Source organism: Carettochelys insculpta, chromosome 4 (genome assembly GCF_033958435.1).
Source record: "Carettochelys insculpta isolate YL-2023 chromosome 4, ASM3395843v1, whole genome shotgun sequence".
Taxonomy (NCBI): Eukaryota; Metazoa; Chordata; order Testudines; family Carettochelyidae; genus Carettochelys; species Carettochelys insculpta.
Window position 1 is genome coordinate 117,452,095 of NC_134140.1, and position 19,394 is coordinate 117,471,488.

A 19,394-nucleotide genomic window follows, 5' to 3' on the forward strand; every position below is an offset into this window, starting at 1 on the left:
CGGTTCAAACCCCAGGAAGGGTGAAGGTGGTCCCAGCCAGGGTGAGGCTGGTTGCAAAAAAAAAAAATGGAGAAGGGGGCTCCGGGTAGGCTAGGGGGGACCCCTGCCTTCTGGTTGGAGTCTGTAACATAAGCGGAGGGCTGTGAGAAAGCAACTCCACAGCCCTGTGCGGAGAGGGGCTGCAATGCCTCCTCTTGTGTGCAGCCTTCCCCCTCCCTTGAGGAGGTAACTCTGCCCCCTGACGTACAGGGGATTCCGGCCCCGTGCGCACCGAGCTCGGCACGCTGGAGGGCGGTGCGGCAGGTGCGGTGTGCTCCGGTGCCTGCAGGCTGCGTGCCTGCGCGCTCTGCACCGCCGGTTCCCCGGGGGTCGGTGCAGCTGCCTGCGGTGCCGCCGGTACCGGCGCTTGTTTAGCCGCCGCCCTGCCTGCGGTGCGGGGCGGCTGGCTGATTATCGGAGGCTGAGCCGCTTCCACGTGGCTCTCCGTGCCGCCGCCGATCAGCTGTTGCTGCGGCTGGGGGCTGCTCGCTCCTCCCGTCCCGCTCGCTATTGTTGCCGGCAGGGATCGGGCTGGGGAGGCTTTCCTCTGTTTTTGGCAGCTTTCCTTTTATGGGCCCCGCAGGGTCCCTCCTGCTGTGGCCGCTCCGGCACGTCTGGCTGGAGGGCCTTATGAAAAGCAGTTTTAAGCCGCTGCCCTGCCTGCGGTGTGGGGCGGCTGGCTGATCATCGGAGGCTGAGCCGCTTCCACGTGGCTCTCCCTGCCGCCGCCGATCAGCTGTTGCTGCGGCTGGGGGCTGTGCGCTCCTCCCGTCCCGCTCGCTGTTGCTGCCGGCAGGGATCGGGCTGGGGAGACTTTCCTCCGTTTCTGCGCTGATGGAGTGAGGGAGGCAGCTTTCCTTTTATGGGCCCCGGAGGGTCTCTCCTGCTGCGGCCGCTCCGGCACGTCTGGCTGGAGGGCCTTATCCAAAGCAGCATTTTAAGCCGCATCTCCCTGTCTCTCCTTAATCGCCTCTCGGCAGGACTCACATTTTTTAAAACCTGAAGAGGACATTGTTGGTGAGTCTTTGAGTTGTATTAAGCGGGTACTTAGCACCTTCTTTGTGCTGTTTTCCCCGTCCCATGGCCTGCCTCAGCAGGAGGGCTGATGGCCGTAGCTCCTGGCCTCCGGCGCTTGTTACTGGGACTGGCTGAAGCTGTCCCGCTCGTAGTTTGTTTGTTGTTGTTCGTTCTCTTTTTTTTTTTTTTTTTTTTTTGCAAAATAACAACCGGCTAACTCATAGTAGCCTAAGTATCTGAAAAAAACTTTGAAAGAAAAACAGATAAAGTCGTTGAATACGCTATTTGGCCTTAGCCTAGTCGGATTCCGTCTGCAGCCGACGGCGGTTAAGAGGAACTGGCGGGGACCGGATCGCGCACGTGGCCGGGAGCGCGCGGGGGAGTGGCGCGCACCGGCGCATGCGCGGTCCGGCAGAAACTGCTTGGAAGATCCGATCTGCGGCGCCGAGCGAGCCCGACACCTAATGTGGAGCACCCACGGGGACACTCGAAGAAGAATGAACCATACCTCATGCAGCACTTTAACTGCAGCTGAGGAATTCAGCCTCACTCCATTTCTTTGGGATTTGGGATCTCTTTTCCCAAACGAGGCATCAGCTTACCACGAAATGTAGCATGTGTGTATTTCAGCCCAGCTTGCAATCCGAAAGTAATTAGCGCCCATCTCATTTTAGCTTCCCCCCAAACTGTCAAAACTTATTTGAAATAACTAATTATGAAATACAAATTATGCACGCTCTCTCCATGGTATATGCATCAAATTGCGACAGACAGGCATGCAAGTTGGAGATGGGACTGGATATTATGCTTGGTGTTCCCTTAATATAAAACAAGATGAGCCAAATCTCCTTCAACAGTTGTATATTGGACTTTTCCAGCAGGTCAATTACAGAGGCCTGGAAGAAAAACTCATATATTACCCTGCTGGGATTTTAAATAACGCATTACAGTGATTTAACCGTTCCATTATAGGCAGAGCTGACAGCAACACCTATAGCTAGAGTTGCCTAACACTTTCCATTATAAGACAGATCTATTTATCACTGAAACTTTCCTCGACTGCTTCAGTTTGCAGGAAACACAGGCAATGGAAACGACAAGCAATTTCCATCTTGGATTAAGCAGCTACAGACATACAAACATCTGCTACTTCACGTTTAACTTTCCCCTATGCCATTTAATGGTAGTCTAAAGTTTTCTTGCTACTGGTTCAGTCTCAGTCATTTCTTTGCTCCAAAAAAATTAACTGGGGCACTACCCATTGCACTGCCTATTGAGAAATAAAAGCTTTGTCATTCAGGGGTGCTTAAAAAATCCCCCCAGTCTCCTAACAGGCCAAAAAACTAAAGTTTTGGAGCTGCAAGTGGCAGCATGAACAGCTTGTCATAGACAGGAGAACTCCCCAGTTGACAATTCAAACCTGGCTCCTGGGGTAAAAGCCTTTTGTCATCAGAAGTGCCAACAGAGAGCTGGTTTGACAGCCCTTGAGACTTAAATCCTTCATGTGCAAGCAACACCAGTCCTTTCGCAATGTGCTTCAACCCTGTTCTCTGAGGAGGAAGACAGGATTTTGTTTCCACGGCCAAACATTTGCCTCTCTTCCAAGACTGCCAGCTAGAGAGCCAATGTGTACAATGTCCCACGGGCTGGATCATTTCTGCTGGGGTTACTCCCTGGTGGAACCCCATCTCTCTATTTACCTTCGCAGGTATCAAAGGATCACAGCTCTCATTGTCTGTGGATCTCCATTCATAGTGATTGGGAGTGGCAGGAAGTGGTGTCCCAGCTCACACCGCTTCCCACTGCTCCCCTTGACTGCAAACAACAATCCATGGCCAATGAGAGCTGTGATCACAGAGGTTCAGGTAAATATAGGTGGCAGTAGCACACCTTGGACTAACTCTGGCAAGCCACTGCTTTTTTATTGCCCACCTGTTACAGAGAAAGAGACTGAAAGCTTATTTTGACCTTTACAATAAGCTATAATATTAAGCAGTCTTTTATCTAATGACAGTGCTAATGTTACCCTTCTAATATTTGCATATTTGCATTGCCTGAAACATGAGGGATACTTTTCTGTCACACTTTCAATTAAATGGATAGCCTGATAATGTGAAATCTGTTCTTGAAATCCCCCAAGACCAATGTTATCTATTGGCTCTGTACCAAAACAAACAAAACTTTCAAGGCTATTTCTTCTCTCACAATGCCCTCGAAAGATAGCCATCAGGAATGAATAGTGAGAAAAAAGCAGTTCCACTAAAAATAGCTTCTTGAAATGGCAGGAAGCTGACAGAAACTGTCAGAACCCCAGGCTCAAACACAGAGAAAGCAAATAAGTCTAATTCCTTCCTGCTGATATTGAAAAGAAAGTTGTACTTTAAGGTCTTTACAAGGAGATTTCCAACTATTTTTGAAAATCTCCTGTACAGGTCTACCCATGTGCTACTTTTTGTGCCCAGGGGCAAACAGTGACCACTGAGCCACCCACCAGAAGAAGCCCAATGGCCTGCTACTCCCCCAGCACTCGCATGTTTCCTAGATAATTTATTAGCCTTGCTCCCCGACTCTAGTGACATGACAGGGCATCTATAAAAGCAAAAAGGCAGTGCTTCCAAATATTTTATTTACATTGTTTTATACAGAGGTATCGGGACACTCAAATGCATCCAAAACACATATTCAGAATGGTATTTTGGGGTGTGGGAGGAGAGATCAAGGTGTCTCTCAAATCACTGGCCACATCAATTCTGCTTTCCAAATACCAGAAGCAGCCAGTCAGAGCTCTGTCCTGAGCTGATAATGTTCAACAGCTTGCAGGATAGTGCATATAGTTACCAGCACTACTACTGATTTATTTGCCAGATGGGGTCAAAAGCTATTCTTCTGCTCAGTGTTTACTTGTATGAGTGAAATTCCACTTTATTTGCTTTGATTTCCCCACTCCAAATCACGTTTTTTCTTTTTCTTTTCTTTTTTTTTCCAACCAGACAGAACCCATGTGGCCTAAAATAAATAAATTGAACAGGCCAAGCCAGTGGAAACTGACAATCCCGAGATTAAGCATCAGCTTGGTCAACACTTAAAATATCTTGCTGCTTTATTCCCTTCTTTTAACAACTATTTTCACAGATGTTAGCTTTTTATTTTTAACTAGATGCATTCCAATGTGTGGCATTAGCATTTCTTGGAACACAAGTGGCACAATTTATGCCAGTCCCTAGTTGAGGTTATATTAACAATGCAAGGGTCTAGAGAGTAGTTGGTTTATGAAGAGCTAGAATGCTGCAGAAACACAAGTTCTGAAACACCATAGGATCCAGCCACACATGCAGCTTACAGGATAAGGTTATGTCTTTATATATTTCAACAGAGGGAAAAAGAGCATGGGATTAAGGGGAGGCATGAATTTCCTAACAATGATCCTCTGACACTGACTTTACAGGCATGGAGAAATGTGTTCTCTGCTCCGTTTATAGAAAAGAATAATGATAATTACCATCATTATTTAAATAGCACTTAAACAGTGTCCAACACAACGTAGCCTCCAACACAGGGTTCACACCCTGAAAGGCTTTCAATGCAAGTACACACAAAGAAAAGTACTACCAGCGTTTTACAAGTGGATGTCTCTCAGTTCTCCAGAATTCACACAGAATGTTGGAGGAGCAGCTGGTAGTTGAATTCAAATCTCCCAGGTAAATCACAATTTTAAAAAATACGTATTTTTTCAACACATCTTTAGAGCCCATATTGATAGGGCCACGCTAGCTAAGCATACATAGTGATCATCTCTTTGATCTTCTCATTTAGCAATATAATGAAAATTGTGTCACAAATGTAGATAAGTGTTTTTATTTTGAATGGACAGGATGGGGGAGGAAGAGTGCAGAGTGAGAGGGGGAGGGGGAGAATCTTTCTGTCTGTTTTTCCAGAATCAAACTGTGCAGTCATGTGAGAAGCTAGGACAGTGTCAGTAAAAAGACGTACACAGTAAGCAAAATGTACACAGAGAATTGTCTTAAAAAAATGTTACCAACAGTTACCTACGGTTGAGGAAAATCAAGCCATACAGAAAAATTTCTTTTGCAAAGAATTCTTGACCACTGTTTGCTAACAGTTAATTTTACTTTTTTATATAAATGGGCGGCTTTGTTACATAACTTGTAAATTGGATTTAATATTTAAAAAGTTACAAAATCCTTGTCTAACTTTTGTGTTCAGAGTTTCTATAGAACAACATTAAGCAATGCCTGAAAAATCCTCTTACTTTCAAAAGCTAACTGTCAATTTGTACATTACAAACAAAACACATTGACATTTAACCTAAACAGTTAAAGCTCCCTCAGGTTACCACAAAACAATGAATGGCGCATCGACACCAAACACCACTATCTATTACATCTTACAAAGGTCAGCAATTTTGACAACTCTGATGCTACAGTTGCATGTCATGAGTATTATCCTGGTTTCGTTAGTCAACTGTAGAACTCCAACCAACTCTGAGAACTTTCATACAAATAAATTAATGCAACTTCTAAAAAAAGTCAGAATATAGAAAACTTATCATTTCTATAGCAAAGGTAATTCAACCACACATAAGCAACATGTCACAGGTATTGCTTATACATCAAGTTTACCTTTGTTAAGCATGTTCGTGGAAGGTGTTTGAGTTAGTGCTACTGCATCAACCTTACCTAACTTCTTTAGAATGAACTTTACATTCTTAAAATGTTATCAATTTCTTACTTTCTTTTAAATTCTGACTGGGGAAGGGTGAGAAAATTCTGTCCTTGAGCGCACCAACAAAATAATTGATTCCAGATGGGAAAGACTAAATGGTATCTATCAATGTCATGCCCAAGCTCAACAGTCAGCCAGCCTGCTGGAAAACATGGGCTTAACTGTCAGTGATAGCTAATTTGTCCTGCAGACATTTTATTATTGGTGATTATGTTCCTGATTAAGAAAAAACAGCTTTAGCATCAGAGTCCAAGATGAGTTTACTGGGCTGGTAGTCAAAAAAATTTTATGTATAAAAGAGAATATATATATGAAAATAATTAGGACAATTCTAAACATCCCTGGTACTACTCTTACACTCATGTTGTCAAGCATAAATACAACCAGAGCACCAGGCCATCTCATGCATTATCCTTAATCTGGCAGCAGCCAGTCCTTTAGAAAACAACACATGTTAAATCATAGACTCTTAGGGCTGGAAGGGACCTCAGGAGGTCATCAAGTCCAGCTCCCTGCTTCAAGCAGGATCAACTTCAACTAAATCATCCCAGCTAGGACTTTGTCCAGCCAGGACTTAAAAACCTCCAGGGATGGAGATTCCACCACCTCTCTAGGCAATGCATTCCAGTGCTTCACCACCCTCCTGGTGAAGTTTTTCCTGATATCCAACTACTCCTCTCCTTCCGTAACTTCAGACCATTGCTCCTTGTTCTGCCATCTATCACCACTGAGAACACTTTATCTCCATCCTCTTTAGAGCTCCCCTTCAAGGAGTTGAAGTCTGCTATTGAATACCCCTCAGTCTTCTCTTCTGCAAACTAAATAAGCCCAAATCCCTCAGCTTCTCCTTATATGTCATGTGCTCCAGCCCTTTAATCATTTTTGTTGCCCTCCACTGAAGCTGCTCCAGCACATCCACATCCTTTCTATACTGGGGTGCCCAAAACTGGACGCAATACTCCAGATGTGGCCTCACCAGTGCTGATTAGAGAGGAACAACAACCTCTCTACAGCTGCTCGAAATGCTCCTCCTAATGCACCCCAATATGCCATTAGCCTGCTTGGCTACAAGGGAGCACTGTTTACTCATATCCAGCCTTTCATCCCCCATAATCCTTAGGTCTCTTTTCGCTGAACTGCTGCTTAGCCAGTCCGTCCACAGCCTATAACAATGCTTGGAATTCTTCTGTCCCAAGTGCAGGACTCTGCACTTCTCCTTGTTGAACCACATCAGATTTCTTTTGGCCCAGTCCTCCAATTTATCCAGGTCACTCTGGATCCTATCTCTACCCTCCAACATCTGTACCTCTCCCCCTGGCTTAAGGTCATACATAAACTTGCTGAGGGTGCAATCCAGTCCCTCATCCAGGCCATTAATAAAGATGCTGAACAACACCAGGCCCAGAACTGAGTCTTGGGGCACTCCAAGTGAAACCAACCTCCATCCAGATATTGAGCAACTGACTGCTATGCTTTGGGCCCGAATTTTGCATAATGCTGTTCATTGACTCAGAGGCAAACAGTTTATCAACTTGAAGCATATTTCATTATGGCTGTAGTCTGTCTAACTCCCAATGTTACTGATGAATATGAAGTCGGGTTGCCTTTTTTTTTTTTTTAATCCAGCAAAAATGTGAGAGTCTTGGTCTCCTATGGTATACCTTCCAGAAGTGAATACACAACACAGTTATTTGTTTTTATTTGCTCTAATGTTCCTTTGCTTAAATTACAATGCCTTGGTTTTGGATTACACCACAAGGTAAATGGCAATTTACATTGCTCTTGTCTTCTCAATTTTGTTTTGTTTCACGTCTTTATTTTGCTACATGTAACAAGTCAGGTTATACCGAGCTAGTATCCAATCTTTGAATATCCCAATCAAGTCATTTCCATTTTCATTTATTTCTCACCAAATAACTTCTGCTTTCTCTCCATATGAAAGCAGATTGAAACTCCCTTGTCCAGCACCTTTGGGACCTGACCGGTGCTGGATGACGGGAGGGCAGTATTGTCTAGCACATTACCAACACTTCTACTGCTTACTGGGCTCTTAGAAGACATTTGGGGTAAACTAGAGTTAAACAACAGCACCGAACACGAAGAGCCAAAACAGGTGGCTGTAAATTAACTTTATGGAACCCTGGGAAACTTGGCTACACCCATGATAAGTGGTCAGCCAGTCAACTAAAATCATGCTGAATGAGAGAGCTCCAGATTAGAGAGGTTCAACCTGTACTCCTGTAGTATTTGTGTGACTCATTGTTAGGCTTTCTTTCTTAGCAATCATCCCACTCCTGCTGACAATGAGGTATAACAGTGGGATCAGATGCACATATCCATCTTTATTAAGGGATGCAGCCACAGCACTGAATACCAAATTACAGCACTTTAGCCGTCTCCTTCCATATATTAGGTTCAATCTTTAACTTTTATTCTCCAGATCTGAAGAAGCTGGTCTGTCCCACAAAATCTCATTACCTAATGAATAATATTGTTAGTCTTTATGATGCTACAGGACTGATTTTTTTATTCAATCAAGGGAGCAGTCTCAACAGATTAGCCCTGTGCTTAAAGTTAAGCAAGTGCATTGTTGGATTGGGAGTCAGAGAGTTGAACACCTTGAAACATCAAGGCCACAGTTCAATCACTTTGGAAGTGCCCCAAAGCTCACATCACCTGCAAACACCCTGGTATTCTCCTCACATAACGTCCTATACCCCGTTTCTCTGCTAAACTTTTCCACCTATCCCTGTATTTTTGGGTGGTTTTATGTGACCCTTTAGTTTCAGAGAAAACTCTTGATTAACATGTGTTATATAAACTCATTTTCTGTATTACTTGATCCCGGTCACTCAGTCATGGCAAAAACTAAAAATGCTTTATGGGATTGTACAAGTGTATAATGTCAAGTAACTCACAAATATTTGCACTAATAACCTAAGTTGAAAACCCTTAGTTTACACTTGCCACTGTAAAATTTTCAATGGAAAAATTCTGAACCTCATTTTTATAGTAACAGAGAGGGAGCCATGCTAGTCTATACACTATCAAAACAAAAAGCAGTCAAGTAGCACTTTAAAGACTAGCAAAAATAGTTTATTACGTGAGCTTTCGTGGGACTGACCCACTTCTTCAGACCATAATGGCTATGGTCTGAAGAAGTGGGTCTGTCCCACGAAAGTTCACCTAATAAACTATTTTTGCTAGTCTTTAAAGTGCTACTTGACTGCTTTTTGTTTTCATTTTTCTAGGGACAGCATCACTGATTAATTCCATTAAAATGGCGATATGAATGAACAATAAGAAAACAACTTTCTTGAGACAGTCACAGGAAATCCAAGTTTGGTAAACTGAAGAACTTAAGAACTGTTAAGAGACCACTTGACAACTACAGAGAATATTTTTGCATAAGTATTATTTAAAATTAATGCAAGGACTTAAACCAAAGCTACAGCAAGATACTGGTGGTCACACAATGACCAAAATTCACCTCACAGCATAGAATAAATTACCAATATGATTGCACAAAGCCTGCTGTATAAACCCTCTACTCAGTGCAGTACAATGCAAATATAAGTTCTGTAACTTTCAGACATTGCTTGTTTTAAGTCCCATAATTTTCTGTAAGCTTTGTAGCAGTAGCTTGTTTTATAGATTTAGCTCCTTAAAGACCAACAAAATAATTTATTAGGTGATGAGCTTTCATGGGACAAACCCACTTGTTCATATCTGGAGATACAACATTTCCAGTACAGAACTGATGGTTTTAGAATAGAGAGATTCAAAAAAAAAAAGAAAGAAAATAAATAAAAAAGAAAGAAAGAAAAACTGACAAATCAGATACATAGAACTGAAGCAGAGGGCAAGGGGTATGAAATACTAAGTGTCCTGCCTGAGATCATTATGAATATCAAGAGGTAGGGAGACTGTCTTTGTAATGAGTGAGATAATTGCTCTCTCTATTAAGGACAAAAGGCAATATATTGAATTTGAGCATGAACTTCAGTTGACATGTTTCCCTTCGTAATCTGCTGTTAAAGTCCCTTTGTTATAGGACGTATATTCTCTCATCTCGAACAGAATGATCCACTCCATTGAAATGCTCACTAACAGGTTTATGTGTATTCGGATTCCTAATGTCTTTGTGCCCATTCACCCTCTGGTGAAATGTTTCTCCAGTTTGTCTGATACACATAGCAGAGGGGCATTGCTGGCACATGATGGCATATATAACATTGGTTGAGGTAAAGGAGAATGTGGTTAGGTCCAGTGATATCTCCAGAATAAATATGTGGATAAAACTGACACTGGGGTTTATTGCAAGGAAAAGTTCCGGGATTTAGATTACTGTGGTATGCATAGCCAGTGGTTGCTAGCTAGAATTTTCCTGAGGTTAGGTGGTTGCCTAAAGGAGAGAACAGGCCTCTCACGTACAGCCTCTTGGAGCTAGCATCATATTCCAGTATAGGTTGTAGGTTTCTGATGAGCTGCAGGGAGACTGAGCTGGGGACTACAGGCAATGACAAGTGGTGTTCCTGTTATTGATCTTCTTGGCCCTATCTTGAAGTAGTTGGTTTCTGGGTATTTGTCTGTATTTTTTTTTAAACTTCTCTTGGTAGATAATTAAGTTTTACAAATGCTTGGTGGAGATCCTGAAGTCCTACTGAAGAAACCAAAAAAGATCACCACCTAATAAATTATTTTGTTAATCTTTAAAGTACTACATGACTGCTGATTCATTTTGTTAGAATACAGACTAATACAGCTACCTCGCAGTTACTATTCAGATTTAGCTTTGATATAGTTATATTTTGTGTCATGAGCTTTGTTTTGTAGCAGCTGCTAGGTCTACATAAGTTAGTAAGAAATTGTTGTCTAGATAGCATAAGTCTACCTTAGCTGTTTGAAAGTTAGGTCCGTCTCCAATGCCATTTAAAAATGTCAGTGTGGATGAGTGTACGCAATGGAATCAGTCCAAGAGCCCAACCTGTCAGAACCAGGGGTCTGCAATTGAAATAGCGAGAAGAGCCATTTTTTTCAATGTCAGTTACAAAAAAAAAATCAGTCCTTCAAGAGTTGCAATGCATGTGAATGCAAGACAATCCTTAATAAATAACATCATACTGTACTTTGTATAACCCCACTTAAGAGCAGCAAACACGATTTGCATGAGTTAGAAAGTTAAATTACCCTCGTCTCCAGGTTTAACCCCCCGAGCCCCAACCTCCCCCCTCTCACTCCCCAAGGATTAACTCACCTCAGTACGTGCAGCTCCTTGGCTGTTCCCTGCTGCCTTCTTGGCAGGCTGAGCAGCAATGGCAGGGTAGGCTCGGCCGCACCTCCCCCCCCGCAGATTTCCTGCTGGCTTAGAGTTCCACCCATGGTGGGTGGCTCCCTGCCCTGCCATGGCTTTTACTTTTGGGGCTCCCTGCTGCAACTGACTGCTCAGCAGTTCCGGAGCTGCTGCTGCTTTTTAAACAAAAAAGCCTAAATTCAGTTACTCTAACAGCGGGCAACTGAATTTAGTTTTTTATTTGTTTAAGCAGCAACAGCGCTGGGAGCCACTAGTGGCTCCTTAAAGAACCGCATGTGGCTCTGAACTGCAGGTTGCCAACACCTGGTCTGGACTTTCAGCTGTGAGCTGCACCTTGATGCCCAGAGAAAAACAGACCGTGCAAAAGAACCCACCTAAGAAAGAAAAAGAGGCCACATGAAGAGAAAATCAAAGTCCTATCTGCTATTCGCTGATGACTCATAGTCATACAGCATCCTGGGGCAGTAGGAGAGGACAAGAGCTGTGGACTGAAACATACCAAAGATAGATGCAAAGTTATAAGGTGGGGGGGGCAGTTCTTTTTGCCATCACCACTCTGCAGGAGTTAGTCTTGGCTGGCTGAGGAGGCAGGAGAAGGTCTGAGAACAAGCTAACAAGGGAACAAGCTGACAAGGGGGTCCTAGGATCAGCTCACCGCCCTGGATTCGTGCCTGCAAGTGGAGCCACTGGGCCCTTTACATCTTGGCTTCCTCCACTGTCTCTGTGCAACTGTTTGCCTGCGTGAGTTTGCTTGTGTAAGTGTACGAGTGCAGGAGGGTATGAGTGTGCATGAATTGTGCTTGAAAGCTAGTTCCCCCTTTTTCTTTAACCCAATAGTGGCATTTAATAAGATATATATGAGCGTAACCCGGGGTGGTCTTTAGTGGAAATAAGGTTACAAACCTGTGAAGATCACAACAGACAGCAGGTCCTTTGGAGCAAACAGAAATAAATCTGCTGCTTTATTACCTTTTCAAAGACAGTACATTCAAAACTCTTTAATTAGCAGTCTGTCTATGCAGGAAAGGAATTTGTGCATCACTGGGAAGAGAAGACTGGAGAGTTGTACATGCTGCACTAGCATATCAGGAACACAAGACTGAACTCTTCATATTATCAGATAGTTCTGGTATGCAAATCCTAAGTACATTTTATTTTAGGCCAAACAGCACGCACCGACACACATACTCCAACTTACAGTGAAAAGGAGCCACCCAAATGGGGTGACACTTATGCAGAAGCACTAAATTTTTACTTTATTTATTTATTTATTTAAAATTTTGGTTCAGAGAGATTATTATGACCGCAATCCTACAACATGAGCTGCTCAGATGGAGCCTTAGGCCAGTTGGTATAGGATCAGAAGATGGGAATTACAGATTCAATTGTTTAGTCCAATTTATGTATTTCCTTAGCTCATCCCAATAAAGCAGCACATGTAAATATGCTTGATCTATGTGGTACAATGCTAGCTCACGGATGAGTGCATTATCTTAAAACATTGCTCCGTCTTTCTGCAAAGTTTCAAGTTTAAATCTACGCATGCTCACAATGTAGCTGTACTCTGGTTCTCAAAACACACTAGGAGTAGTATTGTCATTTTCTATCATTTATCGTGGTCTGATGTATACCAAATTAGAGTGCCTGACCACAAAGTGTCTTGGACTTGTGTTTTAACAACTTTGCAATCATTCATTGCCCTGTGATCAGCTCATGGCAACTCAGAGTTAAATCTCTAGGTTCATAAGAGTCATAATTCTTCTCCATATAAAATGACAGCCATCAAATTAGAAGCCCAGGTGAGACCTAGTTTAAAAAAAATCCAAAGTCTGAAGTGACAACAAATTTGATGCACTCAGAAGTAAGCCAACAATGTTGAAGGATTTAGAGGCACTTGGATATAACCTAGACCATAAGAGACATGGTGGCTCATCGAAAAATGACTGTAAAAAACAGGATTCTAAGATTCCACTTTTTACTGTGCATCAATAATTCAAAGTCATTTTTTTGAGATTCTTCTGTCAGCTGTGCAAACTCAGCTTGAGTTTAAAAAAGTATGCTGTATACTCTTTGGCTCAGACCTCAATTGCCCTAAGTATGTGTTTGACGTCATTTCTACAGCATCAATTACGTGCCATTTAAATGTTTAAAAAGCCGCAAAGCCAAATTTCACCTTTATCTCACCAGTATAACCCACAGCAGCATTTGGAGCTGCAACTGAAAAAGCTAAGTCTGATGACGCAACAGAAACCAGATCCCTCTCCCTGGGCAATATTGACACTGCACTCAACAGGTGTTAGAAGTAACTTATCTTTGTCACTGAAGTAAATAGTGTGAGGTAGGGAAAGGAGAGAGAGAATCCGTTAAATAGTGTCCTTTTTACACTTTTATACAACTTTTAGAGTAGACTTGCCCTTCAAAAATTGGTTTACATAGAGCAAATATATATTAGAGAAGTAAAATGAACTCTTCTCTAATTAGGACTCCTACTAGTCTTAAAGCTTCAGTATTAGAAAATTTATATTTATATGTTATACATGCCAAATCTAACAGCCTCAGATATTTTAAAAGGTTTTGAAACTCATCCTAAATCCAAAGAAAAGTATCTATTAAGCGCTATGTGAGAGTAGTGAACTTTAGCTGGATACTGAATTGCTATTTGTACAAATATTTTATTGGTTTTGACTTAACTCCTCAAAGCCTCTGAATAATAGCAATTACAAGCACTTAAACTGTACAACATAGTGAGAAACTAACATGTTCCTTCAAGCACATTTTAAACACCATCCACAAGTACCTCACATAGTTTAATAACTTTTTTTTAATTGTAAATAGGAGGATTTTGCAAGAACAGATCATGAAAGACCATACATTCCGCTAACAAACACTGGATACATAGAGGCAACATGAACTATTTTCTGATTAAAGATCAACGATCCTCCCATTTGAGAGATATGGGCCCACTTTTCTGTTCTCCACCCCCAGAAAAATAAATATCCTGTTACTCAAAAGCTAACTTTAGCCTACGATATGATACAACTTATGTCAGCACTTTTTCACCTCTGCTTCTTAAATACACATCTACAGAAGCAAGGATGAAAGGAAATACTTCAATCTGATGCATATAAAAAAGCAAAACACTACTACAAACATTTGTTCTCTCCAAGGAAACTTGGTGGGGGGGGGGGCTCAAACATTTAAAACAATTAATTCTCCGAACAGATTTAAATAAAAAAACACTATTCTATCATCCAAGGGACAAGGGAACACCCATCACACAAGTGATCAGACCTCACACTCAGCAAGAGAATCACATTACAGAACTACTCGTCTTTCAATGTTTCAGGTACCACACGATGTAGCAGACATTTTTTAAAGTCTATAAAAGCAAATATACTCACCCTAGAGATGGTAAGAGGCATGTTGAAGTCTTTTCCACCTTGAAGCCTAAAACCCCAAGGAGCAGGGCCAACCAATGACACACTGTAGTTGCTCATCGTGTTGGATAATGGTCTAATTCCAGATAATAAATGTCTGTAGAAGAGGATTAAATCTTTAGTGTATATCTTAAGACATGTACACAGCAAAATGGAAATATGTTTTCATTTAAATACACCTTGCAAACAATATTTTTCTATTCTATAGCCCATAGGTAATTAAAAATTAATAGACTTTTGAAGTCTTGTGCTTTTTGTTGACTTGTTTTCCAACCAGCTTAAAAAACAAAAAATACTAATTATTAATTTGACTTTGATTCTTAGTACTGTAATAGTTGGGTTTCACACGCTACACACAGTGATTTCCTAACAGCTGTTTACTTTGGGGAAAAATGTGCAAGTTTCTTGTTTGGAGGTTATTTAGGCTGGCTTTCAAAAAATTTAAGCAATGGACTCTATTTCAGTTTACGATGGTCCTAATAATTACACAAGTACATAAGAATGTTAATAGTTTATGGAAGAGCTGTTAGCACATTAATTTACCACTAAATATATTTTTGTGGTATAACGTATTTAGTCACAGGCACACAGATATATTTATGGCAAACAAACACATACACAGTGTGTGCATGTTTTCATAATATATTAAAATACAAAAATTACACCATTTAACGTTATTCAGAGGGATTTTTTTTCTCCTTCTTGGCATTTCTGCCTTCAGTAATTTCCAATTTCATATTAGGCACATACAAGGTGTTAGAGAAGAAATCAGAGATAAATTAAAAAAATAACCAGGAGAAACTGAATCAAGACAACGTCTTCAAACCAAGAAAAAGTATTTTAAAAGAATCCCAAGATCATTTTCCCTCCTCCCCAAACAAGGATGAAGATTTACCTTTACAAGGCACGCTGTGTACTTAATTTTGTTGCTCAGTGTCAAAGATAACAGCTTCAGCAGCACCACATATAGGCAACATTACAATGATGTCTTAGGTAGTAGCTGCTTTCTATTTTTATATGTTTGAAGTGGGAAGGGAGGGAGAGTGCACCCGCTAAGGGGTGGATTACTGTAAGACTACACCAAAGCACTTTAAAATTCCACATTTACTTAATATAGGAGATTTAAGGTGGAACTTCAGTCAAGTACAGAAGAAGTAAATGCGTTCCAAACATGCTCAAATACTGCAAAGATTATTTCTCACTATACTTTCAAGACAGCTCAATTTTGCAGCACTAGATTCATGAATACCGTACAAATAAAACAGTATCATTTCTACAGGAAGAGTACTAAATGGAAAGTTCTACAAAATCTCCACTAGACATCTAGCAATACACAAAAGTAATTTCTTGAGGAAAAAATATTGTAATTGTGTAGATTTCTAGAAACACCTCACCAAAAGAGTGTAACTGTTCAGTCTTATTTCCTTGCGAAGGGCCAAACTGTAATACTCTCATTCACCCCAACTGTTGCATTTAACTAAATAAAAACAGGAGTGTCTGGTTATGTCAGGCTAACACCGATGAAATACTACTCAAAAGCTAACAACAGAAATTATTTCAGAATTAGGCACTCCCTGAAATATTTACACTCTTATGCCAGAAGCCACAAACGGACCATTGCTCCACTGATTTCTACGAGGGCAGAAACTGGCTTGCTTGTTTTTCTGTCTCCCGTGCCCCGCACGCACACCTGACCAAACATTGGTATGGCTGGCCTACATCTCCCTGGTTCAAAGGTTCCTTCTCTTCCTTCCTTCCCTCCCTCTCTCCCACAAACAAAAGGAAACGTCCACAGATTTTGAGGTATGATCTTTAGAGTACCTGCTCACTAGTTCAAGCAAGAACTACAACTTACTGAATCATTCTACATACCAAACACTGAATCCCATATAAATGGGCACTTTAATTTACCAAAAATTTTACTACCACAAGAAAATATTGCCTTAAAGCAAGCAGCTACCACAGACTAATGACTATGGGAAAACGAACCCAATAAGAGCAATAAGATTCCCCTCTCCTTCCCACAGCCAATCTGAGCAAAAATTAAGCATGTGAATATTTTTTTTCCTGAATGGGTTAAAAGGGGTAGGGGGAAGACTAAAAAATATCCAGCAAAAGATACTGTAACAGTTTTTGTCATGGTAAAAGGTGGCATTTGGTATGGTAAGGTATAATGTGCCTCTCTTCACACTCACACTTACACATCCCTTTGAGCTTGCAGTGACAGACTTACTGTTCTGCTTACGCCACCATTTCAGATGTTTTTTTAATCCAGTATGGAGGGAAGGTATCATGAATCAACACAGCCCTGAAAATGCACAGGTGCCCCTTTTATATCTGTGGACGCTGCTATTAATGCATCTTTGAAAACAGAAGATGGATGCAAATCCAAATTTTATATCTAGAGCCCACATCAGAAGATATCCACAGCCCCTGTTTGCAGCGAGGATGTGGATATAAATTCTGTACCCGTGCAGCGCTCTATGCATTGAATTTGTCTCAGAGAACATTGTGCAATTAAGTAGCTATGTGCAAAATTGTGAAACTCTCGTATCTATGTGCCTTCAATGCACCTTCTTGTGTAAGTGCTCAACAAAGCATTTCACCACGTGAACATGTACCATTGCCCTCTGCTGGACAGAATCAGAAATGCTCAATGGTAGGTCCTATTTCCAATATTGATATTAGAGATGACAGTTCTGGTACAGTGGTTGGGCCTGTGCTTTAGGGAAAATCTGGTATTCTGCTGCAGTGAAGAACCCAGCTTCCCCAGTATGCAGCAAAAGAAACGTGAAATTTTAGGTGGACACGCTTATTATACAAAACAAGCCGTCCTGCAGCACCTTTAGTACTAACAGTTGTATTGATTAAGTAATGAGCTTTCTTCAGAAGTGGGGCTTTCCCACAAAAGCTGATTACCTAACAAATGAAATGGTTAGTCATGAAAGCTCATTACTTAATCAATACAATGGTTAGTCCTTAAGGCGCTATAGGACTGCTTGCTTTGTTTTGCAAAGATACAGGCTAACAGGGCTACCCCTCCCACACTTGTTATAGTATAGTCAGTATGTACACACTGTATTAGTATATGAAATCATCAAAACCCGGGTTAATTTTATATGTGCATTCCCAAGTCAACCAGAAAAGACAGCATTTAACACCACATTAAAAAAATGTGCCTTGACTTACAAGGGAAACTGCTGGCTTTACTATTCCTGTAGCTATATAGTTACAAAATTCCCCACAGGCAGGAGGAAATACATGGCCATGATCAAACAATTACACACCCTCAACCTGCCCAACCCAGCTCAGCTATGAATTTTCTCTCTCAGATCCTTTTGCTCTCTCTTTACCATGTTTGGTCCTACTTTGTGCAACATCCCTGCATTTAAACACTAAAGCAGGGAGCGCGGGCACAAGCCGGCACTTGCATGCACAGATACAGGCTTGCAGTGCTGGCACCTACAAACCAAGGCTGACTCGGGTGTCCATTGCGTTGTGTCTTTTTATTATTATTATCGTTACAGCTCTCGAAAGGGAAAGCAAATCGGTCACACGGGGAGCACCATAGCGAGCTCGGGGCTCGTTTCCCTTAACACAAACAGCCCGGTGTCACAGGGGCTCTCAAGGGACAAAACCACCAAACAAACCGAAGCCAACAACAACTCGGCTCAACTCCAGGGGAGCCGCGTTTAGACACAGCCGCTGTCCCGCGCGTCTTCGTTTCCGTGCATCCCTCCTCCCCACTCCCCCGGGGCCTCCGTCCTGCCCGCCCTCCTGGGGGATTCAGCGACCCACGCCCGGCTACGCTGCACCCGGGGCAGGATGCCTGGCTCAGGCCCGGGCTGGCGACACCCCGTCTGCCCCCGAGCGCAGGAGCTCCGCGCTGCAGCGCGCAGTGCTGGGGCTGCTCTCCCACCCGCCTCCCCGGCTCCGCTCGCACGTGCCCCTCCCGCAGGCCGGCGAGTCCAGCGCGTGCCGCGGCACCTGCTCACCTGGAGGCTGCAGCAGACGCCCGGCGACAGTCCCGGAGCTGACGGCGCGTGGGAGAGGCTGCGGCTGGGCTGCTGCGTCCCGCGGGGCTTGTTTGCACTTCCGCCTGCGCGCTCCTCCCCCGGCCCAGGAGGGCTGGCGAAGCTCTCCGCTCCGGCCGAGCAAGAAGGAAGCCCCCGGCGGGCACACGGCGCGGGGGGGAGGGCGCGGTTAGAGGCTGGCACAGCGGAGCCCAAAGCTTGCACGTGCAGGGAGAAGAGGCCCAGGCCTGCGAACGGGGGGTACAAAGCATTGCCTGGGCCCAGGGCAGCTTCCCCTGCGGGGGGGCGCCGCTCTGGCCCAGTGAGTGTGCATGTGCACGCTTGCCAGTAGGCTGGAGGACTCAAAACCTCCTGCCTGCCCGTTAACCTGAATGCATGTACAGTGATGTCCCCTAGCTACCCTGGAGTAAAACCAAACCCCTGCAAGCAGAGATCTGCACACACCTCTTAGTGCTGGGAGGCTCCTTGAGAGGTCATCCAGGATAGTCTCCTCATTCACCATCCCTGACCTTTTTTTTTTTAAATCTAACATGTCCCAGCCCCTTGGAAGGCCCCCTCAAGGGCTGCACTCCCAGTCCTGGGTTTACAAGGCCAAAGCTCACACCACTGACCTATCCCTTTCTGGGGGCGTGAACAGCAGTAACATGGGCAGCTGAGCTAGTGAAGGGCACACAAGTGACTTGGTGCTTGTGCCCTGCTACCTCTGGCTACTGCTGACAGCCAGTGACCACCAGAGAGTGTTCCAGCCTTGCTTCCCTTTCGCCTCCGTGTTCTCATCTCCCGCGGCAGGAGGGGCATTATGGAGGCCCA

At 43.1% G+C, this 19,394-nt stretch overlaps 1 protein-coding gene across 6 annotated transcripts in view; it reads right to left on the reverse strand.

The window, feature by feature from the left end:
- PDLIM5 (PDZ and LIM domain 5) overlaps positions 1-19,008 on the reverse strand; it is a 207,657-nt gene extending 188,649 nt beyond the window's left edge. For 2 of the 6 annotated variants that reach the window (XM_074993587.1, XM_074993586.1), the window contains exons 1-2: positions 18,546-18,992; positions 14,515-14,647 (exon numbers count right to left, since the gene is read on the reverse strand). In XM_074993587.1, coding sequence (XP_074849688.1) covers positions 14,515-14,647; positions 18,546-18,835 — 423 coding nt within the window. In that variant the 5' untranslated portion in view covers positions 18,836-18,992. Of the gene's footprint in view, positions 1-14,514; positions 14,648-18,545 lie in introns of all 6 variants that reach the window. The other 4 variants (XM_074993582.1, XM_074993583.1, XM_074993584.1 and 1 more) reach the window with 4 other exon arrangements.
- Positions 19,009-19,394: the final 386 nt, after the last annotated feature.